Source organism: Coregonus clupeaformis, unplaced genomic scaffold (genome assembly GCF_020615455.1).
Source record: "Coregonus clupeaformis isolate EN_2021a unplaced genomic scaffold, ASM2061545v1 scaf0888, whole genome shotgun sequence".
Classification (NCBI taxonomy): Eukaryota; Metazoa; Chordata; class Actinopteri; order Salmoniformes; family Salmonidae; genus Coregonus; species Coregonus clupeaformis.
Window position 1 is genome coordinate 32,906 of NW_025534342.1, and position 27,522 is coordinate 60,427.

The 27,522-nt window shown below is 46.4% G+C and overlaps 1 protein-coding gene across 1 annotated transcript; it reads left to right on the forward strand.

Annotated features, from left to right (window-relative positions):
* The first annotated feature begins 2,552 nt into the window (after nt 1–2,552).
* On the forward strand, nt 2,553–27,297 carry LOC121557186 (germ cell-specific gene 1-like protein). Its single transcript, XM_045217009.1, has 4 exons — nt 2,553–2,597; nt 22,602–22,754; nt 24,321–24,432; nt 26,928–27,297. The coding sequence occupies exons 2-4, from the start codon at nt 22,643–22,645 to the stop codon at nt 27,295–27,297; spliced, it is 594 nt and encodes a 197-aa protein (XP_045072944.1). The 5' UTR covers nt 2,553–2,597; nt 22,602–22,642.
* The last annotated feature ends 225 nt before the right edge of the window (nt 27,298–27,522 follow it).

Sequence of the window (27,522 nt, forward strand, 5' to 3'; positions counted from 1 at the left end):
ACGTCAGTGCTACGGGTCGGTAGTCATTTAGGCAGGTTATCTTAGTGTCCTTGGGCACGGGGACTATGGTGGTCTGCTTGAAACATGTTGGTATTACAGACTCAGTCAGGGACATGTTGAAAATGTCAGTGAAGACACTTGCCAGTTGGTCAGCACATGCTCGGAGTACATGTGCTGGTAATCCGTCTGGCCCTGCGGCCTTGTGAATGTTGACCTGCTTAAAAGTCTTACTCACATCGGCTACGGAGAGCGTGATCACATAGTCATCCGGAACAACTGGTGCTCTCATGCATGCTTCAGTGTTGCTTGCCTCGAAGCGAGCATAGAAGTGGTTTAGCTCGTCTGGTAGGCTTGTGTCACTGGGAAGCTCGCGACTGTGCTTCCCTTTGTAGTCTGTAATAGTTTTCAAGCCCTGCCACATCCGACGAGCGTCAGAGCCGGTGTAGTACGATTCAATCTTAGTCCTGTATTGACTCTTTGCCTGTTTGATGGTTCGTCGGAGGGCATAGCGGGATTTCTTATAAGCGTCCGGGTTAGAGTCCCGCTCCTTGAAAGCGGCAGCTCTACCCTTTAGCTCAGTGCGGATGTTTCCTGTAATCCATGGCTTCTGGTTGGGGTATGTACATACGGTCACTGTGGGGACGACATCATCGATGCATTTATTGATGAAGCCAGTGACTGATGTGGTGTACTCCTCAATGCTATCTGAAGAATCCCGGAACATGTTCCAGTCTGTGCTAGCAAAACAGTCCTGTAGCTTAGCATCTGCGTCATCTGACCACTTTTTGATTAACCGAGTCACTGGTGCTTCCTGCTTTAATTTTTGCTTATAAGCAGGAATCAGGAGGATAGAGTTATGGTCAGATTTGCCAAATGGAGGGCGAGGGAGAGCTTTGTATGCATCTCTGTGTGTGGAGTAAAGGTGGTCTAGAGTTTTTTTTCCTCTGGTTGCACATTTAACATGCTGGTAGAAATTAGGTAGAACGGATTTAAGTTTCCCTGCATTAAAGTCCCCGGCCACTAGGAGCGCTGCCTCTGGATGAGCGTTTTCCTGTTGACTTATGGCCTTATACAGCTCATTCAGTGCAATCTTAATGCCAGCATTGGTTTGTAGTGTTAAATAGACGGCTATGAAAAATATAGATGAAAACTCTCTTGGTAAATAGTGTGGTCTACAGCTTATCATAAGATACTCCACCTCAGGCGAGCAAAACCTCGAGACTTCCTTAGTATTCCAGCATGATGGAGCACCTTGCCATAAGGCAAAAGTGATAACTAAGTGGCTTGGGGAACAAATCATTGACATTTTGGGTCCATGGCCAGGAAACTTCCCAGACCTTAATCCCATTGAGAACTTGTGGTCGATCCTCAAGAGGCGGGTGGACAAACAAATACCCACAAATTCTGACGAACTCCAAGCATTGATTATGCAAGAATGGGCTGCCATCAGTCAGGATGTGGCCCAGAAGTTAATTGACAGCATGCCATGGCGGATTGCAGAGGTCTTGAAAAAGATGGGTCAACACTGCAAATATTGACTCTTTGCATAAACTTAATGTAATTGTCAATAAAAGCCTTTGACACTTATGGAATACTTGTAATTATACTTCAGTATACCATAGTAACGTCTGACAAAAATATCTCATAACACTGAAGCAGCGAACTTTGTGAAGACCAATACATGTGTCATTCTCAAAACTTTTGCCCACGACTGTACTATGTTGATTTGTCTATGGAGAATAAGGCCTGGGATTTAATCTCATCACTCTTTGTCAGCTATGCGCTATTTAAAAGGAATTTCCGATTGAGCCGACATATGCAGCGTTTACTGTGAATGCAGTCTCCGGGGCACGCAGGAACATTGCCTTTAAAAGGTGCATAGCTGACAAAACACAATCAGATATAATTCTGGCCTAAGACTTTTAACATTTCAACTATTTACTGTGTTGTGTACTGTCTATGGAGAATACGATCCTCAGACTATTTACTATGTACTGTTGTCTATAGAGAATAAGATCCTCAGACTATTTACTATGTACTGTTGTCTATAGAGAGTAAGATCCTCAGACTATTTACTATGTACTGTTGTCTATGGAGAATAAGATCCTCAGACTATTTACTATGTACTGTTGTCTATGGAGAATACGATCCTCAGACTATTTACTATGTACTGTTGTCTATGGAGAATAAGATAAAAAGAGAGAGGTGTAGTGTAGGTCAGGTCAGTTTTAGGTTTTAATTTGGCTGGCTGTCAATTTTAAATTCTTTATATTCACAGATATTAACACCCTTGTACCCACCTTTCTCTCTCTCTCTCTCTCTCTCTCTCTCTCTCTCTCTCTCTCTCTCTCTCTCTCTCTCTCTCTCTCTCTCTCTCTCTCTCTCTCTCTCTCTCTCTCTTTCTCTCTCGGTCTCTCTGTCTCTATCGATCTCTCTCTCGATCTCTCTCTCTCTCTCTCTCTCTCTCTCTCTCTCTCTCTCGGTCTCTCTCTCTCTTGGTCTCTCTCTCGTTCTCTCTCTCGGTCTCTCTCTGTCTCTCTCTCTCTCAGGTGAGAAGTGTCGTAGCTTCATTGATCTGGCTCCGGCCTCAGAGAGAGGTGAGTAATGTGTGACTAATACACACTGCAACTGGCATTCTCATATTTACCACATTCTATAATCTTCTGTCTAAAACGGACGTCTTCACTTCCATGTACTGTTCCCATTCAGTATAAGACAGACTTCTAACGATAATAAACTTGATTGGAATTGTCTATTGGCGGCAACAAAATAACATATAGTGTTTCGCAAAGGCGCGTGCGCCCCTGACGTGCACCTAAACAAAGCACAACCACACCGAACAACGGAGCTCCGACACAACGCGGGAAATATGAACAAATAAATTATATCTCGTGAGTGTTATGATTACACGTGCACCTAAACAATGTTTCACTCTGAGGTAAATTACTAATTTTCTTGTTTTGTTTTATTTACAGAAAGCCAGGAGCACATTCCAACACTCAGACGTAATTTACAAATGAAGCATGTGTGTTTAGTGAGTCCGCCAGATCAGAGGCAGTAGGGATGACCAGGGATGTTCTCTTGATAATTGTGTGATTAAGACCCTTTTCCTGTCCTGCTAAGCATTTAAAATGTAACAAGTACTTTTGGGTGTCAGGGAAAATGTCTGGAGTAAAAAATAAATTATTTTCTTAATGAAGTAAAAGTAAAAGTCGTCAAAAATATAAATAGTAAAGTAAAGTACAGATACCCCAAAAAACTACTTAAGTAGTACTTGAAAGTATTTTTACTTAAGTACTTTACACCCCTGTGAACTGGGCATTATTGAAATATAAAGCTACTGTAGCTTACTGCTTACAGAATAACTCAAGAATAATATACAGTACCAGTCAGAAGGTTGGACACACCTACTTTTCTTTATTTGTACTATTTCCTACATTGTAGAATAACAGTGAATACATCACAACTATGAAATTGCACATATGGAATCATGTTGTAACCGAAAAAGTGTTAAATAAATCAAAATAAATGTTATATTTCAGATTCTTCAGAGTAGCCACCCTTTGCCTTGATGACAGCTTTGCACACTCTTGGCATTCTCTCAACCAGCTTCATGAGGTAGTCACCTGGAATACATTTCAATTAACAGGTGTGCCTTGTTAAAACTTAATTTGAGGAATTTATTTCCTTCTTAATGCGGTTGAGCCAATCAGTTGTGTTGTGACAAGGTAGGTGTGGTATACAGAAGATAGCCCTATTTGGTAAAAGACCAAGTCCATATTATGGCAAGAACAGCTCAAATAAGCAAAGAGAAACGACAGTCCATCATTACTTTAATATATGAAGGTCAGTCAATCCGGAAAATGTCAAGAACTTTGAAAGTTTCTTCAAGTGCAGTCGCAAAAACCATAAAGCGCTAGTATGAAACTGGCTCTCATGAGGACCGCCACAGGAAAGGAAGACACAGAGTTACCTCTACTGCAGAGGATAAGTTCATTAGAGTTACCAGCCTCAGAAATTGCAGCCCAAATAAATGCTTCACAGAGTTCAAGTAGCAGACACATCTCAACATCAACTGTTCAGAGGAGACTGTGTGAATCAGGCCTTCATGGTTGAAATGTCTGCAAAGAAACCACTACTAAAGGACACCAATAAGAAGAAGAGACTTGCTTGGTCCAAGAAACACGAGCAATGGACATTAGACCGGTGGAAATCTGTCCTTTAGTCTGATGAGTCCAAATTTGAGATTTTTGGTTCCAACCGCTGTGTCTTTGTGAGACGCAGAGTAGGTGAACGGATGATCTCCGCATGTGTGGTTCCCACCGTGAAGCATGGAGGAGGAGGTGTGATGGTGTGGGGGTGCTTTGCTGGTGACACCGTCAGTGATTTATTTAGAATTCAAGGCACACTTAACCAGCATGGCTACCTCAGCATTCTGCAGCGATACGCCATCCCATCTGGTCTGCGCTTAGTGGGACTACTATTTGTTTTTCAACAGGACACTGACCCAAAACACACCTCCAGGCTGTGTAAGGGCTATTTGACCAAGGAGAGTGATGGAGTGCTGCATCAGATGACCTGGCCTCCACAATCACCTGACCTCAACCCAATTGAGATGGTTTGGGATGAGTTGGACCGCAGAGTGAAGGAAAAGCAGCCAACAAGTGCTCAGTATATGTAGGAACTCCTTCAAGACTGTTGAAAAAGCATTCCTCATGAAGCTGGTTGAGAGAATGCCAATAGTTTGCAAAGCTGTCATCAAGGCAAAGGGTGGCTACTTTGAAGAATCTCAAATATAAAATATATTTTGATTTGTTTAACACTTTTTTGGTTACTACATGATTCCATATATGCTATTTCATAGTTTGATGTCTTCACTATTATTCTACAATGTAGAAAATAGTAAAACTAAAGAAAAACCCTGGAATGAGTAGGTGTGTTCAAACTTTTGACTGGCACTGTGTATATAGACTGTCAGACAATGTTCATATATCATCAATCAATCAATCAATCAATTTTATTTTATATAGCCCTTCGTACATCAGCTAATATCTCGAAGTGCTGTACAGAAACCCAGCCTAAAACCCCAAACAGCTAGTAATGCAGGTGTAGAAGCACGGTGGCTAGGAAAAACTCCCTAGAAAGGCCAAAACCTAGGAAGAAACCTAGAGAGGAACCAGGCTATGAGGGGTGGCCAGTCCTCTTCTGGCTGTGCCGGGTGGAGATTATAACAGAACCATGCCAAGATGTTCAAAAATGTTCATAAGTGACAAGCATGGTCAAATAATAATCAGGAATAAATCTCAGTTGGCTTTTCATAGCCGATCATTAAGAGTTGAAAACAGCAGGTCTGGGACAGGTAGGGGTTCCATAACCGCAGGCAGAGCAGTTGAAACTGGAATAGCAGCAAGGCCAGGCGGACTGGGGACAGCAAGGAGTCACCACGGCCGGTAGTCCCGACGTATGGTCCTAGGGCTCAGGTCTCTCAGTTGGCTTTTCATAGCCGATCATTAAGAGTTGAAAACAGCAGGTCTGGGACAGGTAGGGGTTTCGTAACCGCAGGCAGAACAGTTGAAACTGGAATAGCAGCAAGGCCAGGCGGACTGGGGACAGCAAGGTGTCAGCATGCCCGGTAGTCCTGACGTATGGTCCTAGGGCTCAGGTTCTCAGAGAGAAAGAGAGAACGAGAGAATTAGAGAGAGCATACTTAAATTCACACAGGACACTGGATAAGACAGGAGAAGTACTCCAGGTATAACCAACTAACCCCAGCCCCCGACACATAAACTACTGCAGCATAAATACTGGAGGCTGAGACAGGAGCGGTCCGGAGACACTGTGGCCCCATCCGAAGAAACCCCGGACAGGGCCAAACAGGAAGGATATAACCCCACCCACTCTGCCAAAGCACAGCCCCCGCACCACTAGAGGGATATCCTCAACCACCAACTTACAATCCTGAGACAAGGCCGAGTATAGCCCACAGAGGTCTCCACCACAGCACAAACCAGGGGGGGCGCCAACCCAGACAGGAAGATCACGTCAGTAACTCAACCCACTCAAGTGACGCACCCCTCCTAGGGACGGCATGAAAGAGCACCAGCAAGCCAGTGACTCAGCCCCTGTAACAGGGTTAGAGGCAGAGAACCCCAGTGGAGAGAGGGGAACCGGCCTGGCAGAGACAGCAAGGGCTGTTCGTTGCTCCAGAGCCTTTCCGTTCACCTTCACACTCCTGGGCCAGACTACACTCAATCATATGACCTACTGAAGAGATAAGTCTTCAGTAAAGACTTAAAGGTTGAGACCGAGTCTGCGTCTCTCACATGGGTAGGCAGACTGTTCCATAAAAATGGAGATCTATAGGAGAAAGCCCTGCCTCCCGCTGTTTGCTTAGAAATTCTAGGGACAATTAGGAGGCCTGCGTCTTGTGACCGTAGCGTACGTATTGGTATGTACGGCAGGACCAACTCGGAAAGATAGGTAGGAGCAAGCCCATGTAACGCTTTATAGGTTAACAGTAAAACCTTGAAATCAGCCCTTGCCTTAACAGGAAGCCAGTGTAGGGAAGCTAGCACTGGAGTAATATGATCAAATTTCTTGGTTCTAGTCAGGATTCTAGCAGCCGTATTTAGCACTAACTGAAGTTTATTTAGTGCTTTATCCGGGTAGCCGGAAAGTAGAGCATTGCAGTAGTCTAACCTAGAAGTAACAAATGCATGGATGAATTTTTCTGCATCATTTTTGGACAGAAAATTTCTGATTTTTGCAATGTTACGTAGATGGAAAAAAGCTGTCCTTGAAACAGTCTTGATATGTTCGTCAAAAGAGAGATCAGGGTCAAGAGTAACGCCGAGGTCCTTCACAGTTTTATTTGAGACGACTTTACAACCATCAAGATGAATTGTCAGATTTAACAGAAGATCTCTTTGTTTCTTGGGACCTAGAACAAGCATCTCTGTTTTGTCCGAGTTTAAAAGTAGAAAGTTTTCAGCCATCCACTTCCTTATGTCTGAAACACAGGCTTCTAGCGAGGGCAATTTTGGGGCTTCACCATGTTTCATTGAAATGTACAGCTGTGTGTCATCCGCATAGCAGTGAAAGTTAACATTATGTTTTCGAATAACATCCCCAAGAGGTAAAATATATAGTGAAAACAATAGTGGTCCTAAAACGGAACCTTGAGGAACACCGAAATGTACAGTTGATTTGTCGGAGGACAGACCATTCACAGAGACAAACTGATATCTTTCCGACAGGTAAGATCTAAACCAGGCCAGAACTTGTCCGTGTAGACCAATTTGGGTTTCCAGTCTCTCCAAAAGAATGTGGTGATCGATGGTGTCAAAGGCAGCACTAAGGTCTAGTAGCACGAGGACAGATGCAGAGCCTCGGTCTGACGCCATTAAAAGGTCATTTACCACCTTCACAAGTGCAGTCTCAGTGCTATGATGGGGTCTAAAACCAGACTGAAGCATTTCGTATACATTGTTTGTCTTCAGAAAGGCAGTGAGTTGCTGCGCAACAGCTTTTTCTAAAATTTTTGAGAGGAATGGAAGATTCGATATAGGCCGATAGTTTTTTATATTTTCCGGGTCAAGGTTTGGCTTTTTCAAGAGAGGCTTTATCACTGCCACTTTTAGTGAGTTTGGTACACATCCGGTGGATAGAGAGCTGTTTATTATGTTCAACATAGGAGGGCCAAGCACAGGAAGCAGCTCCTTCAGCAGTTTAGTAGGAATAGGATCCAGTATGCAGCTTGAAGGTTTAGAGGCCATGATTATTTTCATCATTGTGTCAAGAGATATAGTACTAAAACACTTAAGTGTCTCTCCCGATCCCAGGCCCTCGCAGAGCTGTGCAGATCCAGGACAGCTAAGCCCTGGAGGAATACGCAGATTCAAAGAGGAGTCCGTAATTTGCTTTCTAATGGTCATGATCTTTTCCTCAAAGAAGTTCATGAATTTATTACTGCTGAAGTGAAAGCCATCCTCTCTTGGGGAAAGCTGCTTTTTAGTTAGCTTTGCAACAGTATCAAAAAGAAATGTTGGATTGTTCTTATTTTCCTCGATTAAGTTGGAAAAGTAGGATGATCGAGCAGCAGTGAGGGCTCTTCGGTACTGCACGGTACTGTCTTTCCAAGCTAGTCGGAAGACTTCCAGTTTGGTGTGGCGCCATTTCCGTTCCAATTTCCTGGAAGCTTGCTTCAAAGCTCGGGTATTTTCTGTATACCAGGGAGCTAGTTTCTTATGACAAATGTTTTTCGTTTTTAGGGGTGCAACTGCATCTAGGGTATTGCGCAAGGTTAAATTGAGTTCCTCAGTTAAGTGGTTAACTGATTTTTGTCCTCTGACGTCCTTGGGTAGGCAGAAGGAGTCTGGAAGGGCATCAAGGAATTTTTGTGTTGTCTGAGAATTTATAGCACGACTTTTGATGCTCCTTGGTTGGGGTCTGAGCAGATTATTTGTTGCGATTGCAAACGTAATAAAATGGTGGTCCGATAGTCCAGGATTTTGTGGAAAAACATTAAGATCTACAACATTTATTCCATGGGACAAAACTAGGTCCAGAGTATGACTGTGGCAGTGAGTAGGTCCAGAGACATGTTGGACAAAACCCACTGAGTCGATGATGGCTCCGAAATACTTTTGGAGTGGGTCTGTGGACTTCTCCATGTGAATATTAAAATCACCAAAAATTAGAATATGATCTGCTATGACTACAAGGTCTGATAGGAATTCAGGAAACTCAGAGAGGAACGCTGTATATGGCCCAGGAGGCCTGTAAACAGTAGCTATAAAAAGTGATTGAGTAGGCTGCATAGATTTCATGACTAGAAGCTCAAAAGACGAAAACGCCATTTTTTTTTTGTAAATTGAAATTTGCTATCGTAAATGTTAGCAACACCTCCGCCTTTGCGGGATGCACGGGGAATATGGTCACTAGTGTAACCAGGAGGTGAGGCCTCATTTAACACAGTAAATTCATCAGGCTTAAGCCATGTTTCAGTCAGGCCAATCACATCAAGATTATGATCAGTGATTAGTTCATTGACTATGACTGCCTTTGAAGTGAGGGATCTAACATTAAGTAACCCTATTTTGAGATGTGAGGTATCACGATCTCTTTCAATAATGGCAGGAATGGAGGAGGTCTTTATCCTAATAAGATTGCTAAGGCGAACACCGCCATGTTTAGTTTTGCCCAACCTAGGTCGAGGCACAGACACAGTCTCAATGGGTATGGCTGAGCTGACTACACTGACTGTGCTATTGGCAGACTCCACTAAGCTGGCAGGTTGGCTAACAGCCTGCTGCCTGGCCTGCACCCTATTTCACTGTGGGGCTAGAGGAGTTAGAGCCCTATCTATGTTGGTAGATAAGATGAGAGCACCCCTCCAGCTAGGATGGAGTCCGTCACTCCTCAGCAGGTCAGGCTTGGTCCTGTTTGTGGGTGAGTCCCAGAAAGAGGGCCAATTATCTACAAATTCTATCTTTTGGGAGGGGCAGAAAACAGTTTTCAACCAGCGATTGAGTGCTGAGACTGCTGTAGAGCTCGTCACTCCCCCTAACTGGGAGGGGGCCAGAGACAATTACTCGATGCCGACACATCTTTCTAGCTGATTTACACGCTGAAGCTATGTTGCACTTGGTGACCTCTGACTGTTTCATCCTAACATCGTTGGTGCCGACGTGGATAACAATATCTCTATACTCTCTACACTCGCCAGTTTTAGCTTTAGCCAGCACCATCTTTAGATTAGCCTTAACGTCGGTAGCCCTGCCCCCTGGTAAACAGTGTATGATCGCTGGGTGATTCGTTTTAAGTCTAATACTGCGGGTAATGGAGTCGCCAATGACTAGGGTTTTCAATTTGTCAGAGCTAATGGTGGGAGCCTTCGGGCGTCTCAGACCCCGTAACGGGAGGAGTAGAGACAAGAGAAGACTCAGACTCAGACTCCGACTCGCTACATAATGGGGAAAACCGGTTGAAAGTTTCTGTCGGCTGAATGAGCGACACCGGTTGAGCATTCCAACAGTATTTCCCTCCAGAAGCCATGAGAAAGTTGTCCGGCTGCGGGGACTGTGCGGGGGGATTTATACTAACGTTACTATCTGTACTTACTGGTGGCACAGACGCTGTTTCTTCCTTTCCTACACTGAAATTACCCTTGCCTAACGATTGCGTCTGAAGCTGGGCTTGTAGCACAGCTATTCTCGCCGTAAGGCGATCGTTCTCCTGTATATTATGAGTACAGCGACTGCAATTAGAAGACATCATGTTAATGTTACTACTTAGCTTCGGCTGTTGAAGATGTTGACGAACCATGTCCAGATAAAGCGTCCGGAGTGAAAAAGTTGAATGAGGGAAAAAAGTTGCGATGGAAAAACTAAAAATATAAACGGTAATTAAAAACAAAACAAAACAAAAAAAAACATAAAGTTGTCAGCTAGCAAAATAAAGTAAAGTTGGCAGCAAAAACGCACAGCAACAAAACGCACAGCAACACGTCTGATGGATATACTGAGATAATGTGACACTAGCCGTGATAGAGAGAGGGGGAGTGAGCGAGGGTAGACTAGTAGGGTGAGCGAAGAAGTTTGTATACATTTTTCATTTGGCATGTCTCTTGATGTAATGACATGACAACTGCGTCAGAGTTTTTGGGCAACACTTCCACCGCTTTTGTTCCACGCTGGCTGAAGACCTAGCTACCCAGTTACTAGCTAACACCAGACACAGATGAAAGCGGAAACCTATAACTATCTTTGCCTTAGGTTAATTATATTTTCTGACATGCTGCAGTAAAATGTTAGCACCAGTAGACTAGCCACCTAGCTATGTAAACCACGCCCCTCTGCGAACACGCCTTCTGCGATGTTGATTACAAGGCGGTATTTATTTAAATTAGGTAAGAGAATAAGACGTTACCATTGGTTACCGTTAAAAAGCCCTTAATAATCCTGCTTCCATCCCGCCTCTTGAATCCAAGTGTTTGACATGGGGGAGTGGACCAGTAACTTTATGATCACACTTTATCGGAAGCAATAGTAATTTGTCATACTTTGGTAGTCCTACTTTGATCTGGTCCAAATATCATCACATTTAATAAAAAATGTGATTTTGACTGTTCGTGATGAGCGGGCATAGGCTCACTTCATCACACGCGATGCATGTCAATAATCTCTCCTTTCTCCCAAAGTGTGCACTTGTTCACTTCCCTTCATGGATTTGAAAGAAAATTACTAGTAGGTCCAGAGGCATCATGTGCCCCCTCAGATTTATCCAGTTCTAAATAAAATAAAATAATATTTTTTTGTTTTGTTGTGGTTGTGGTTGTTTCTCTGTAATACAACTAGCCACCTAGCAAGTAGACTTTAGCTAGCCCAGATAGGTTCCCAATCTCCCAACCTCATAACTATCTATCAAGAAGCCATTTCAGGCTATCAATCAAATTAGAGTAGCTAGCTTGTCTAACTATCTTATCTGGCATGCCTGCTGGTAAGGTTGGTAGACTTTAGAAAAGCAAGCAACAACTAAATATACTGAATAAGACTCACATTCCTTTCAATCTTTTACCCAGATGTGAGCAGAAATGCAGAGAAGCATATTTAGTTTATTTAACAAAAGAACCACCAGTCAGGAGGATACAGACAGCTCAAGAGATATACAAAAAATATATACTGATTTTTTACATAGAATCAAGCATAATGGTTATGGCCCTAGATTGCAGGAAAAAGCTGTTTCAGGTGTTTGAGAAAATGACAAATTCTCCAACTTCCATATAGACCCCCCCAGCCATCCTCAGATTTTTGGAGTGCATGACACCCCTTGGTAGGTCTATATGGAAACTCCCTGAAGCTAATGCCTACACCAATCCAATACTTACAAATTTGTTAGGAGTAGTCAATGAATGCACACTTCAGGAGAAAGGAGATATTATTAGGACGCACACAACGGCTAATTAGGCTTAAAACAGGCAGTCTATTATTTTGTAATGAGAGACAGAGATTCACCTTTTAATCATTCCTCCTGTTCCTGGGCTGCATTCCAAATGTCTCTTGTGGTGTTCCGTCTGTAGAACAGTAGAACTCATGAAATTCCAATAGAATATGAATATACTCTCCGCTGAAAGCTCAGGCTCATTCAAGATTTAGAACACGGAATTGGAAGGAATATATACAGTGAGGGAAAAAAGTATTTGATCCCCTGCTGATTTTGTACGTTTGCCTACTGACAAACACATGATCAGTCTATAATTGTAATGGTAGGTTTATTTGAACAGTGAGAGACAGAATGACAACAAAGAAATCCAGAAAAATGCATGTCAAAAATGTTATAAATTGATTTGCATTTTAATGAGGGAAATAAGTATTTGACCCCTCTGCAGACATGCTTCTTCTTGAGCCACTCCTTTGTTGCCTTGGCCGTGTGTTTTGGGTCATTGTCATGCTGGAATACCCATCCACGACCCATTTTCAATGCCCTGGCTGAGGGAAATACCCGTCCATCGTCCCTTTAATGCGGTGAAGTTGTCCTGTCCCCTTAGCAGAAAAACACCCCCAAAGCATAATGTTTCCACCTCCATGTTTGATGGTGGGGATGGTGTTCTTGGGCAGCATTTCTCCTCCTCCAAACACAGCAAGTTGAGTTGATGCCAAAGAGCTCCATTTTGGTCTCATCTGACCACAACACTTTCACCCAGTTCTCCTCTGAATCATTCAGATGTTCATGGGCAAACTTCAGACGGGCCTGTATATGTGCTTTCTTGAGCAGGGGGACCTTGCGGGCGCTGCAGGATTTCAGTCCTTCACGGCGTAGTGTGTTACCAATTGTTTTCTTGGTGACTATGGTCCCAGCTGCCTTGAGATCATTGACAAGATCCTCCCGTGTAGTTCTGGGCTGATTCCTCACCGTTCTCATGATCATTGCAACTCCACGAGGTGAGATCTTGCATGGAGCCCCAGACCGAGGGAGATTGACAGTTCTTTTGTGTTTTATCCATTTGCGAATAATCGCACCAACTGTTGTCACCTTCTCACCAAGCTTCTTGGCGATGGTCTTGTAGCCCATTCCAGCCTTGTGTAGGTTTACAATCTTGTCCCTGACATCCTTGGAGAGCTCTTTGGTCTTGGCCATGGTGGAGAGTTTGGAATCTGATTGATTGATTGCTTCTGTGGACAGGTGTATTTTATACAGGTTACAAACTGAGATTAGGAGCACTCCCTTTAAGAGTGTGCTCCTAATCTCAGCTCGTTACCTGTATAAAAGACACCTGGGAGGCAGAAATCTTTCTGATTGAGAGGGGGTCAAATACTTTTTTTCCCTGTCAGGTTTTTGCCCCTCAAGGAATGTTTGTGTTTCTCTCCATCTCTCTCTCTCCATGTCTCTCTCTCTCTCTCTCTCTCCATGTCTCTCTCTCCATGTCTCTCTCACTCTCTCTCTCTCTCTCTCTCTCTCTCTCTCTCTCTCTCTCTCTCTCTCTCTCTCTCTCTCTCTCTCTCTCTCTCTCTCTCTCTTTCTCTCTATCTTTAGGATCTTTTTCTCAGACAGTAATTGTGGGCAGAGAGAAGATGTTTTAGGGAAACTCTCTGTGGAGTCTACGGTTAAGTCTCAAATGGCAACCTATTCACTATATAGTGCACTACTTTTGATCAGGGCCCTGGTCAAAAGCAGTGCACTGTACAGGGAATATAGGCTGCCGTTTGGGACGCAGATACAAGTGGTTTTATCTCCCCTGTGGTGTGTAGATTGACAACCATGTACACTGAACAAATATATAAACTCAACATGTAAAGGGTTGGTCCTATGTTTCATCAGCTGAAATAAAAAAAATCCCAGAAATGTTCCATACGCAGAAAAAAGCTTATTTCTGTCTGTAATAATGCCCTTTTGTGGGGAAAAACTCATTCTGATTGGCTGGGCCTGGCAGCACCCCTACCCAGTCATGTGAAATCAATAGATCAGGGCCTAATTTATTTATTTAAATTGACTGATTTCCTTATATGAACTGTAACTCAGTAAAATCTTTGAAATTGTTGCATGTCGTGTTTATATTTTTGTTCAACAACAAGCTACTTCTTCAATCCAGGACAGATATCAACAGGGTATGTAGACAGAGCCGGCGCTCAAAGAGAAAGAGAGAGAGAGAGAGAGAGAGAAATGAGAGCGAGAGAGGGAGAGAGAGAGAGAGAGAGAGAGAGAGATGGATACTGTGTGTGTATGTGTGTGTGTTTGAACAATGCGTGTGTGTGTTTAAAGAGTGAATGAGTGCGTGCGTGTTTCATCTGTGTGTTTGAACAGTGTGTGTGTTTGTGCGTGCGCATGTGCATGAGTGTGTGTGTGTGTGTGTGATTTAAGTCAGAGACGGTGCTGTGAGGGAGAGCATGCTGAGCTAGCTGCTGGTTAATGCGGGGGTGATGGTTGCTCTAGAGACTCAGAGGTGTGTGTGTGTGTTTCAACAATGTGTGTGCGTTTCAATATTGTGTGTGTGTCTATAACGTGTGTGTCTGTGTGTGTGTTGGTTGGTCTAGAGGCTCCTGAGTACCCGTGTGTTTTTACTGAACAAGATGAGATGAGCAAGAGATATATCAATATTGCAGACTGATGTCGTCTCTGTTTAATACTGCTTTCATCTCTACACTAACATCATCTCTGTTTAATACTGCTTTCATCTCTACACTAACATCATCTCTGTTTAATACTGCTTTCATCTCTACACTAAGGTAATCTCTGTTTAATACTGCTTTCATCTCTACACTAAGATCATCTCTGTTTAATATTTATTTCATCACTACACCAAGGTCATCTCTGTTTAATACTGCTTTCATCTCTACACTAAGGTCATCTCTGTTTAATACTGTTTCATCTCTACACTAAGGTAATCTCTGTTTAATACTGCTTTCATCAATACAGGCATGCGCTCCTCTCCCGCTAACTCCATAATGACGGGTGGGTGATTCTGTGAGAGTGTGATTTGAAGGAGTCAGGCGCAGGAGGGTAAATCACCGAATACAAAGTTTATTCCGTAGGACACAGTTACGCTGGATAGCGTCAACAGCACAGGGCGTAATACAAGCACACTGGAACACAATACAGGCACACAGGGAAAAATAACCCCGGAAATACAAAGTACGGGTAGCTCAACCGAGCTACACTCATCTTCACATAAAACAATCACCCACAAGGACAAGGGGGCAGAGGGAACACTTATACACAGACTAATGAGGGGGTATGAACCAGGTGTGTGTAATTGACAAGACAAGACAAATGGAATGATGATATATGGAGCGGCAGTGACGACGAACGCCGAAACCTGCCCGAACAAGGAGGGGAGGCAGCCTCGGCAGAAGTCGTGACAGTACCCCCCCCCCCCTTGACGCGCAGCTCCAGCAGCGCGCCGACCCCGGCCTCGGGGACGGCCAGGAGGACGCGGAGCAGGGCGAGCCGGATGGCGACGGTAGAAATCCCGCAACAGGGAGGGATTGAGGATATCCCTCACCGGGACCCAGCACCGTTCCTCCGGACCGTACCCCTCCCACTCCACAAGGTACTGAAGGCCCCCCACCCGACGCCTCGAATCCAGGATGGAATGGACAGAGTATGCCGGGGCCCCCTCGATGTCCAGAGGAGGTGGAGGGACCTCCTGCACCTCAGACTCCTGGAGCGGACCAGCCACCACCGGCCTGAGGAGAGACACATGAAACGAGGGGTTAATACGGTAATCAGGGGGAAGTAATAACCTATAGGTGACCTCGTTGATTCTCCTCAGGACTTTGAACGGCCTCACAAACCGCGGGCTCAGCTTCCGGCAGGGCAGGCGGAGGGGCAGATTCCGGGTCGAGAGCCAGACCCGATCCCCCGGTATGAAGACCGGGGCCTCACTGCGGTGGCGGTCAGCATTGGCCTTCTGACGATGCACGGCGCGTTAGAGGTGAACTTGGGCAGTGTCCCACGTCTCCTCTGTGCGCCGAAACCAGTCATCCACCGCAGGAGCCTCGGTCTGGCTCTTGTGCCATGGTGCCAGAACCGGTTGGTAACCTAAAACACATTGGAATGGCGTTAGGTTAGTAGAGGAGTGGCGGAGAGAGTTCTGGGCATATTCTGCCCATGGCAAAAACACCGACCACTCCCCTGGCCGGTCCTGGCAGTAGGACCGCAGGAACCTACCCACATCCTAATTTACCCGTTCCACCTGCCCATTAGACTCGGGGTGGAACCCAGAGGTCAGGCTGACCGAGACCCCCAGACGTTCCATGAGCGCCTTCCAGACTTTGGATGTGAACTGGGGACCTCGGTCAGACACTATATCCTCTGGTACTCCGTAGTGCCGGAAGACGTGTTTAAACAGGGCCTCCGCAGTTTGCAGGGCCGTGGGGAGACCGGGCAGAGGAAGGAGGCGGCAGGCCTTTGAAAAGCGGTCCACAACGACCAGGATGTTGGTGTTACCTTGGGAGAGGGGAAGATCAGTCAGGAAATCAACACTTAGGTGAGACAATGGTCGTTGTGGAATTGGTAAAGGTTGTAACTTACCCGCTGGGAGGTGCCTAGGTGCCTTACTCTGGGAGCACACCGAGCAGGAGGAGACATACACCCTCACGTCCTTAGCAAAGGTAGGCCACCAGCACTTTCCGGTCAGGCAACGCACTGTACGACCGATACCTGGGTGATGTGTGTGCCCAGTAGATCAGACGATCACGGATAAGAGCAGGCGCGTACTGTAGCCCATCTGGACACTGAGGTGGAGAGGGATCTGTGCTTAATGCCTGCTCTATATCCTTGTCCATCGCCCATACTATCGGCGCCACAATGCAGGAAGCCGGGAGTATGGGGGTGTTGTCTCTGGGCCTCTCCTCTGTGTCATACAGCCGTGACAATGAGTCTGCCTTCACGTTCTTCGTACCCGGGATGTATGACAGTGAAAAATCGAACCGGGTGAAGAATAGGGCCCACCTGGCCTGGCGAGGATTCAGCCTCCTCGCTGCCCGGATGTACTCCAAGTTACGGTGGTCCGTCCAGACGAGGAAAGGGTGTTTCGCCCCTTCCAGCCAATGCCTCCACACGGTCAAGGCTCGGACAACAGCCAACAGCTCCCGATCACCAACGTCGTAGTTCTGCTCCGCCGGGCTGAGCTTCTTAGAGAAGAAGGCACAGGGGCGGCGCTTTGGTGGCATGCCCGAGCGTTGAGATAGGACAGCGCCTATCCCTACCTCAGACGCATCCACCTCCACTACGAACGGTAGTGATGGATTGGGGTGGGCCAGTGCCGGGGCTGAGGTGAACAGACCCCTCACTTTCCTGAAGGCCAGGTCAGCCTCAGCAGACCAGCGGAGCCGGGACAGCCCACCCTTCAACAGAGATGTAATGGGAGCTGTGACCTTGCCAAAGCCCCGGATAAACCTCCGATAGTAGTTGGCGAAGCCCTGAAAGCACTGCACCTCCTTAACCGTGGTGGGAGTCGACCAATTACGCACGGCTGAAATGCGATCACACCTGAGGTGGTAATGCGGTATCCGAGGAAGGAGACGGACTGCTGGAAAAACATACACTTCTCTGCCTTGGCATAAAGGTCATTTTCCAACAGTCTGGCCAGCACTTTGCAAACCAGGGACACATGCTCGGTGCGCGTAGTGGAATACACCAGAATGTCATCGATGTAGACTACTACACCGCGACCAAGCATGTCCCGAAACACCTCGTTCACAAAGGACTGGAAGACAGATGGAGCATTCATCAAACCGTAGGGCATCACCAGGTATTCATAATGCCCCGTGGTTGTGCTGAATGCTGTCTTCCACTCATCCCCCTCTTGAACATGCACCAGGTTGTAATAATATAATAATAATAATAATAATAATATAATATGCCATTTAGCAGATGCTTTTATCCAAAGCGACTTACAGTCATGTGCGCATACATTTTTACGTATGGGTGGTCCCGGGGATCGAACCCACTACCCTGGCGTTACAAGCGCCATGCTCTACCAATTGAGCTACAGAGGACCACAACTCCTGAGATCTAATTTAGTGAAGAAGCGCACCCCATGCATTGACTCGATCACTGACGGAATGAGGGGGAGAGGATAACTAAATCTTACCGTCTCCTTGTTCAGTGGTCGATAATCAATGCAAGGGCGCAGACCACCGTCTTTCTTCTTCACAAAGAAGAAACTCGAGGAGGCGGGTGAAGTGGAGGGACGTATATACCCTTAGCGCAAGGACTCGGCGACGTATGTTCCCATAGCCGCCGTTTCAGCCTGCGACAGGGGGTACACATGACTCCTGGGAGGTACAGCGTCTACCCGGAGGTTTATCACGCAATCCCCCGCCCGATGAGGTGGTAACTTGGTAGCCTGCGTTTTAGAGAACGAGTGCGCCAAATCGAGTTATTCTGGGGTAATGTGCACGGTGGAGGTACTGTCTGGACTTTCCACCGTGGTTGCACCAATGGAAACACCTAGACACCTACCCTGACACTCTCGCGACCACCCCGTGAGAAGGTGGGGATGTGGAGTGCTAACCAAGGGAGACCTAATACCACAGGGAAAGCAGGAGACTCAATAATATAAAAAGTGACCTGCTCACAATGAGTCTCCTGAGTAATCATGGTGACTGGTGCAGTAACCTCCTTAACAAACCCAGACCCTAATGGTTGACTATCAAGTGCTCTGATGGGGAGTGGAATGGATAGGGGAACAAATTAAATGCCTAGCCGGTGTGAGAATGCCCATAAAGTTCCCAGCTGCGCCTGAATCGACTAGCGCCTTACACTGGGGAACTACCATGTGATCGGGAAAGTAGATGGGTAGGGTACAGTGCGCAGCAGAGGGCTCTGAACGAGGGTGGGTGTTCGATACCTGGGGTGATGCAAGAGTGCCCTGCCTGCCGCCTCCAGACCCAAAAGAGCGCTGACGACAACGTGTGGTGTACTGTCCCTTCGTGCCACCAGTTTGACACTGTCGCTGTCGTCCTCCGCTCACTCGGATGGCGGTTCCACCCAGCTCCACCCAGCTCGGGATCTAAGTCGGCCGGGGTGGGAACGGGCAGACCCCTTCCAGGACGTCCTATGGCTGCCAGCAGGTTGTCCAAACGAATGGCCGTGTTGTGCGAAGGACAACAAGGTGTCCCGGCAGGCTAGCTCCCGTTGGACGTCCTCCCGCAGATGGCAACGGAAATGGTTGATAAGGGCCCGCTCGTTCCACCCGGACCCCGCTGCCAGAGTCTGAAAGTCCTGCGCGGTCCTCGTCCCCTGCCTCAGGTGGACCAGCCGCTCGCCCGCCTCTCGACCTTCGGGCGGGTGATCGAAGACCGCCCGAAAGAGGTGAGCGAACTCCCCGTAGTTCTCCAATGCGGCTCCTCCTTCGTTCCACACCGCGTTGGCCCACTCCAGGGCTTTCCCCGAGAGGCAGGAGACGAGGGCGGACACCTTCTCCCGTTCCGATGGGGCCGGCCTGATGCTGGAGAAATAGAGCTCCAGTTGGAGGAGGAATCCTTGGCAGAGAGCTGCCGTGGTCGGGATATCTGGATCCCTCCGGGTGCTGGGGTGTGGGTGGCTGGATCCGGTTGGCCAGCTGGTCTCGCCAGATCGGGTCCTCTCCTCTCCAGGCGTTGGACGACCTGAAGAACCCGATCCATCGCTTCCCCCATGCTGGCCAGCATTGTGGAATGCTCCTGGACCCGTGCCACGACTCCAGGCATGCGCTCCTCTCCCGCTAACTCCATAATGACGGGTGGGTGATTATGTGAGAGTGTGATTTGAAGGAGTCAGGCGCAGGAGGGTAAATCACTGAATACAGGGTTTATTCCGTAGGACACAGTTACGCTGGATAGCGTCAACAGCACAGGGCGTAATACAGGCGCACTGGAACACAATACAGGCACACAGGGAGAAATAACACCGGCAATACAAAGTACGGGTAGCTCTACCGAACTACACTCATCTTCACATAAAACAACCACCCACAAGGACAAGGGGGCAGAGGGAACACTTATACATGGACTAATGAGGGGATATGAACCAGGTGTGTGTAATTGACAAGACAAGACAAATGGAATGATGATATATGGAGCGGCAGTGACGACGAACGCCGAAACCTGCCTGAACAAGGAGGGGAGGCAGCCTCGGCGGAAGTCGTGACACATCTCTGTTAAATACTGCTTTCGTCTCTACACTAAGGTCATCTCTGTTTAATACTGCTTTCATCTCTACACTAAGGACATCTCTGTTTAATATTGTTTTCATCTCTACACTAATGTCATCTCTGTTTAATATTGCTTTAATCTCTACACTAAGGTCATCTCTGTTTAATACTGCTTTAATCTCTACACTAAGGTCATCTCTGTTTAATACTGCTTTCATCTCTACACTAAGGTCATCTCTGTTTAATACTGCTATAATCTCTACACTAAGGTCATCTCTGTTTAATACTGCTTTCATCTCTACACTAAGGTCATCTCTGTTTAATACTACTTTCATCTCTACACTAAGGTAATCTCTGTTTAAACACAACATGCAACAATTTCAAAGATTTTATTGAGTTACAGTTCATATAAGGAAATCAGTCAATTTAAATAAATAAATTAGGCCCTAATCTATTGATTTCACATGACTGAGCAGGGGTGCTGCCATGGGGGAGACAGGCCCAGCCAATCAGAATGAGTTTCTCCCCACAAAAGAGAGGGGCGCCCTAGTAGAATAAAAGGGTCTCTGTAGTGAGGGAGGGGCGTCCTAATAGAATGAAAGGGTCTCTATAGTAAGTAAACGTTTTACTTTTGTACTTCCTTGTTATTTAGCTACTTAATTTAATATCAACAACTGTCACCGTTTACATAGAATCTGGTCTGGGATCAGCAAGCTGTTTTACATAGAATCTGGTCTGGGATCAGCAAGCTGTTTGGTGTATTCTGTTTATTTCACTTTGCCGTTTCCCTGTCATAGTTTTCTTCTTCCATGGCTGTTGTTGTCTGGGAGATTTTTTAAATGTGGCCACCTGTTTCTTGACACCTAGACGCCACCTGAGAGCTTTATAAACAACAACAAGAAGAATACTTTTTTACATTCACATGCAATTCCCCCAGAACTAATTATCTTGGATTGGTTACTTTCAAAAGCTCTGTCACACACACACACACACACACACACACACACACACACACACAACAAACGCACAAACATAGACGCGCACACACACACACACACACACACACACAGTGTCTCCTGTTAATATAATGAATTCAGAGATAGTAAATGTGTTATCGTTGTCTCAGCTACTTAGGGTATATTGACAGACTGAGCCCTCTCTCTCCTGGCTCCTTGGATGCCTCCCAAATGGCACCCAATTTCGTATATAGTGCACTACCTTTGACCCGTATGGTTAAAGTCAAAATGGACTAGGGTAGACCCTGGTCAAAAGTAGTGCACCATGTAGAGATATTGGGTGCCATTTGGGATGCATGTCTTGTGTTTCTGTCATTTAAAATACTGACTGACAAGTCATATATTTGGTTCACTGTCTTTCATGAGGTCGGGAGAAGCAGCACAATACAACCTATCAACTCTCATCCCAAAGCTAGGGAAATGTATCTTGATCTGCTCCAAGGTGTCAGAGATGTATTCAACTCTCATCCCAAAGCTAGGGGAATGCACCAGTGGATGAGAGGGCACATGAGACATGGCTTCAGTTCCTGTCAGGAGAGAGTTGACAATCATTGAATTGATTTCGACATCCCAGAGAAGACAGTAGAAACATCCATGTGCTCAGCAAGTAACCATCCTAAAAGCCAACTTTGACATGCCTGAAAATGCAGTAGTGTCGATAAACTGCTTGAGAATATCCCTGTTTCTTCTTACCTTCTCGTTGTGTTGCACAGTTTGAATACGCAGACCTTCATCCAATTCATGATCCATGCAGCTTTTTCCCAGAAGCTTGAGTCTGATGTGGGCAATGAAAGAAACAAAAAATCCACTACATTGTCGTTAGCGTTAGCCACTCTGGCAGAGAAAACTGCACTCTGGTAGCTAGCTAATTAGTGGCTACTAAAGTTAGCAAGGCAAATTGAAATAAATTGCATTAACTCGACAAAAAAAGAAAGTTCTAAAACCAAGAAAACAATATATAGTCTACTTCCTCCGTATCCTGCAGTTTGAATAAACTAATTTGAATTAAAAAATATCCCCAAAATGTTCAACTACCACTATTCACTATCTCAATTCAAAATCTATCTAACAATGTCACCAACTCACCAAGCTTCTAAAACATGCTTAGGATTAGGTTCATTCTCTGATTGGATGGACAGCATGTTAGCTCATACTGCAAAAGCTTTGATTGGTTGGAGGATAATCGCCATAGGTCTATAGAAGGGGTGAGGAACCTCCTAGGTTTTGTATTGAAGTAAATGTACCAAGAGGAGGATGGAAGCTAGCTGTCCTCCGGCTACACCATGGTGTTACCCTACAGAGTGCTGTTGAGGCTACTGTCGACCTTCTTTGCAAAACAGTGTGTTTTAATCAATGATTTGGTGACGTGAATATATTTAGTATAGTTTTATCTGAAAAAGGATCACTTTTCTTTTGTTTCATTATTTGTGTGTGTGTGTGTGTCCCAGGGGTCCTGTGGTTGTCGGTGGTATCAGAGATACTCTACATCATGTTGTTGGTGGTTGGGTTCAGTCTCATGTGTCTGGAGCTCTTCCATTCCAGCAACGTCATCGACGGACTTAAACTCAATGCCTTCGCTGCTGTCTTCACCGTGCTCTCAGGTAACACACACACACACACACACGCACACACACACATGGACACACGCATGCACACACAAACACTATCTATCTATCTATCTATCTATCTATCTCTCTCTCTCTCTCTCTCTCTCTCTCTCTCTCTCTCTCTCTCTCTCTCTCTATCTATCTCTCTCTCTCTCTCTCTACCCCTCTTTTCTCTCTCTGTTTCGTCTCTGTCTCTGTCTCTCTCTGCTCTTTTCTGTGTCTCTCTCCCCCCCTTTCCCTCTCTCTCTCTCTCTCTCTCTCTCTCTCTCTCTCTCGCTCTCCCCCTATCTTTCCCCCCTCTCTCTCCCTTCCGCCTCCTCTCAGAGCAGAGCAGGTCAGAGCAGGTCAGAGCAGGTCAGAACAGGTCAGAACAGGTCAGAGCAGGTCAGAGCAGGTCAGAGCAGGTCAGCACCATAGACACCAGTGAGTAATGACTGCCTCCACTGGCTGACATTCATACCACATGAATGGTGTGTGTGTGTGTGTATGACTGTGTGTGTGTGTGTGTTCCCCCCAGAGCGGGTCGTAGCTGTTTCAACCCAGCTGCTGTAGCCGCAGGACAGCTGTCACCCTATTCCCTACATAGTGCACTACTTTAGACCAGGACCCATAGGGACTACAAAATTCTCGATTATTGTAGATTTATCGGTGGTGACAGTGTTTCCTAGCCTCAGTGCAGTGGGTAGCTGGAGATCCTGGTTCGAATCCAGGCTCTGTCGCAGCCGGTCGCGACCGGGAGACCCATGGGGCGGCGCACAATTGGCCCAGCGTCGTCCAGGGTAGGGGAGGGAATGGCCGGCAGGGATGTAGCTCAGTTGATAGAGCATGGCGTTTGCAACGCCAGGGTTGTGGGTTCGATTCCCACGGGGGGGGCAAGTATAAAAAAATATATATACGTATTCACTAACTGTAAGTCGCTCTGGATAAGAGCGTCTGCTAAATGACTAAAATGTAATGTAAATGTAGCTGGGAGGAGGTGATCTTATTCTCCATGGACTTTACAGTGTCCCAAAACCTTTTGGAGTTAGTGCTACAGGATGTAAATATCTGTTTGAAAAAGCTAGCCTTTGCTTTCCTAACTGCTTGTGTATATTGGTTCCTAACTTCCCTGAAAAGTTGCATATCGCGGGGGCTATTCGATGCTAATGCAGTACGCCACAGGATGTTTTTGTGCTGGTCAAGGGCAGTCAAGTCTGAAGAGAACCAGGGGCTATATCTGTTCTTAGTTCTGAATTTTTTGAATGGGGCATGCTTATTTAAGATTGAGAGGAAAGCACTTTTAAAGAACAATGTAATATATGACAGATCATACAGATGGCAGTGTGTTTATGAGTAATTACCATATATAATGTAATATATGACAGGTCATACAGATGAATCAGTCTAGTGTGAGTTATGAGTTTAATGTTAAGTTATTAATGGAGGTGAGGGGAGGATTTAGTTTGTTATGTAACTGTTTATGTATGTGTTTGTGTGTGTGTGTGTGTGTGTTTAAACCTCTGTGTGTGTATGTGTGTGTGTATGTGTGTGTGTTTAACCTCTGTGTCTGTGTCTCCTCAGGTCTGCTAGGCATGGTGGCTCACATGATGTACACCCAGGTGTTCCAGATCACAGTGAGTCTGGGTCCTGAAGACTGGAGACCCCACTCCTGGGACTACGGCTGGTCCTTCTGGTCAGTACTCATAATGTCTGTGTGTGTGTGTGTGTGTGTGTGTGTGTGTGTGTGTGTGTGTGTGTTTGGTAAGAGTGATGACATATCAGAGTCTGAATATGAGTGGTTACTGACTGTACATTTCTCCAGTGAAACACTGGTGTCACAGTCAAAAAGCAGCAACAAATGATGTAGTATATAAACCAGAGATTCCAGAATGCACTGAGCATTCTAGAAGTTCTATTCATTCCATGCCATTCTATACTGTCCAACTCCCATCTCGGAACACAAGCAACATCTCCATCTAGAAACCAGCTGACGACCGACCGTTGTGTCCATATCAACCCACCCGTATTTACAAACACCAACACATATGGCTGTTTTCTCTAGGTGCTGCGTCCCAAATGGCACCCTATTCCCTACATAGTGCACTACTTTTGGCCAGCGTTTTATGACTCTGCCTTATGGGCATAGGGTATAATTTGGGACGCTGCCTTGGTTAATGAGTGTGCCTTAGCTTCTCCTTGACTTTCCACTTTCCACGTCTACGGCTGGAGCTAGAGAAGACAGCTGTTCAAATCAAATCAAATCAAATTTTATTGGCTACATGCGCCGAATACAACAGGTGCAGACATTACAGTGAAATGCTTACTTACAGCCCTTAACCAACAGTACATTTATTTTTTACAAAAAAGTAAAAAATAAAACAACAACAAAAAAAAGTGTTGAGAAAAAAAGAGCAGAAGTAAAATAAAATAACAGTAGGGAGGCTATATATACAGGGGGGTACCGGTGCAGAGTCAATGTGCGGGGGCACTGGCTAGTTGAGGTAGTTGAAGTAATATGTACATGTGGGCAGAGTTAAAGTGATTATGCATAAATAATTAACAGAGTAGCAGCAGCGTAAAAGGATGGGGAGGGGGGGCAGTGCAAATAGTCCGGGTAGCCATGATTAGCTGTTCAGGAGTCTTATGGCTTGGGGGCAGAAGCTGTTGAGAAGTCTTTTGGACCTAGACTTGGCACTCCGGTACCGCTTGCCGTGCGGTAGCAGAGAGAACAGTCTATGACTAGGGTGGCTGGAGTCTTTGACAATTTTGAGGGCCTTCCTCTGACACCGCCTGGTATAGAGGTCCTGGATGGCAGGAAGCTTGGCCCCAGTGATGTACTGGGCCGTACGCACTACCCTCTGTAGTGCCTTGCGGTCGGAGGCCAAGCAGTTGCCATACCAGGCGGCGATGCAACCAGTCAGGATGCTCTCGATGGTGCAGCTGTAGAATTTCTTGAGGATCTGAGGACCCATGCCAAATCTTTTCAGTCTCCTGAGGGGGAATAGGCTTTGTCGTGCCCTCTTCACGACTGTCTTGGTGTGTTTGGACCATGATAGTTCGTTGGTGATGTGGACACCAAGGAACTTGAAGCTCTCAACCTGTTCCACTACAGCCCCGTCGATGAGAATGGGGGCGTGCTCAGTCCTCTTTTTTTTCCTGTAGTCCACAATCATCTCCTTTGTCTTGGTCACGTTGAGGGAGAGGTTGTTGTCCTGGCACCACACGGCCAGGTCTCTGACCTCCTCCCTATTCTGTCTCATTGTTGTCGGTGATCAGGCCTACCACTGTTGTGTCGTCGGCAAACTTAATGATGGTGTTGGAGTCGTGCCTGGCCATGCAGTCATGGGTGAACAGGGAGTACAGGAGGGGACTGAGCACGCACCCCTGAGGGGCCCCCGTGTTGAGGATCAGTGTGGCAGATGTGTTGTTACCTACCCTTACCACTTGGGGGCGGCCCGTCAGGAAGTCCAGGATCCAGTTGCAGAGGGAGGTGTTTAGTCCCAGGATCCTTAGCTTAGTGATGAGCTTTGAGGGCACTATGGTGTTGAATGCTGAGCTGTAGTCAATGAATAGCATTCTCACGTAGGTGTTCCTCTTGTCCATGTGGGAAAGGGCAGTGTGGAGTGCAATAGAGATTGCATCATCTGTGGATCTGTTGGGGCGGTATGCAAATTGGAGTGGGTCTAGGGTTTCTGGGATAATGCTGTTGATGTGAGCCATGACCAGCCTTTCAAAGCACTTCATGGCTACAGACGTCAGTGCTACGGGTCGGTAGTCATTTAGGCAGGTTATCTTAGAGTCCTTGGGCACGGGGACTATGGTGGTCTGCTTGAAACATGTTGGTATTACAGACTCAGTCAGGGACATGTTGAAAATGTCAGTGAAGACACTTGCCAGTTGGTCAGCACATGCTCGTAGTACACGTCCTGGTAATCCGTCTGGCCCTGCGGCCTTGTTGACCTGCTTAAAAGTCTTACTCACATCGGCTACGGAGAGCGTGATCATATAGTCATCCGGAACAGCTGGTGCTCTCATGCATGCTTCAGTGTTGCTTGCCTCGATCTGTGTCATCTGTCCAGCTGTTGTCTGGGACACATGCTCACACACGAGGAGGAAGAAGTATTTATTTCCATTGGCTGAATCTTCTCTCTCTCTCTCTCTCTCTCTCTCTCTCTCTCTCTCTCTCAGCCTGGCGTGGGGCTCCTTCACCTGCTGCATGGCAGCTTCCGTCACCACCCTCAACTCCTACACCAAGACGGTCATCGAGTTCCGGCACAAGCGCAAACTGTTCGAGCAAGGTCTCAGGGAGGAGCAGAACTACCTCGACCAGGATGCCTTCCACTACTTCAGGGACCGCTCCCTCCAGTCCATCTCCAGCTCCATGGAGGTTTACCCTGGGCACGGGGGAGGAAGGCTGCCTGGGGGTCCTGGAGGTGTTGGGGGAGGCCTGGTGGGGTCCGGGCTGCTTGGAGTACCAGGGAGAGGGAAGATGAGGGGACCCTCAGGTTCCATCGACCTGGGAGAGAACTCTGAGTCCCTGGGGGAGGAACAGTGCTGAGAGAGAGGGGGGTGGAGGGTTGGGGGGGGGGGAGGGTTGGGGTGGTGGAGGGTTGTGAAATTCCAGTAACCTTCCATAAATGCCAAGTTTTTCCGGAAATCCTGGTTGTAAAGCTCTGGGAATCAGAAGGGGACGATGAGCAGCACATTGGGAATCTTCCAACCAGGATTTCTGGAAAACCTGGGAATTTTAGGAAAAGTGACCAGAATTGTACAATCCTAGTGT

Coding starts and splice junctions, on each gene's coding strand:
- LOC121557186 (XM_045217009.1), top strand. CDS start 22,643: ATGTTGTTGGTGGTTGGGTTCAGTCTCATGTGTCTGGAGCTCTTCCAT. Junction 22,755..24,320: donor TGTCTTCACCGTGCTCTCAG/GTAACACACACA, acceptor GTGTCTCCTCAG/GTCTGCTAGGCATGGTGGCT. Junction 24,433..26,927: donor GACTACGGCTGGTCCTTCTG/GTCAGTACTCAT, acceptor TCTCTCTCTCAG/CCTGGCGTGGGGCTCCTTCA.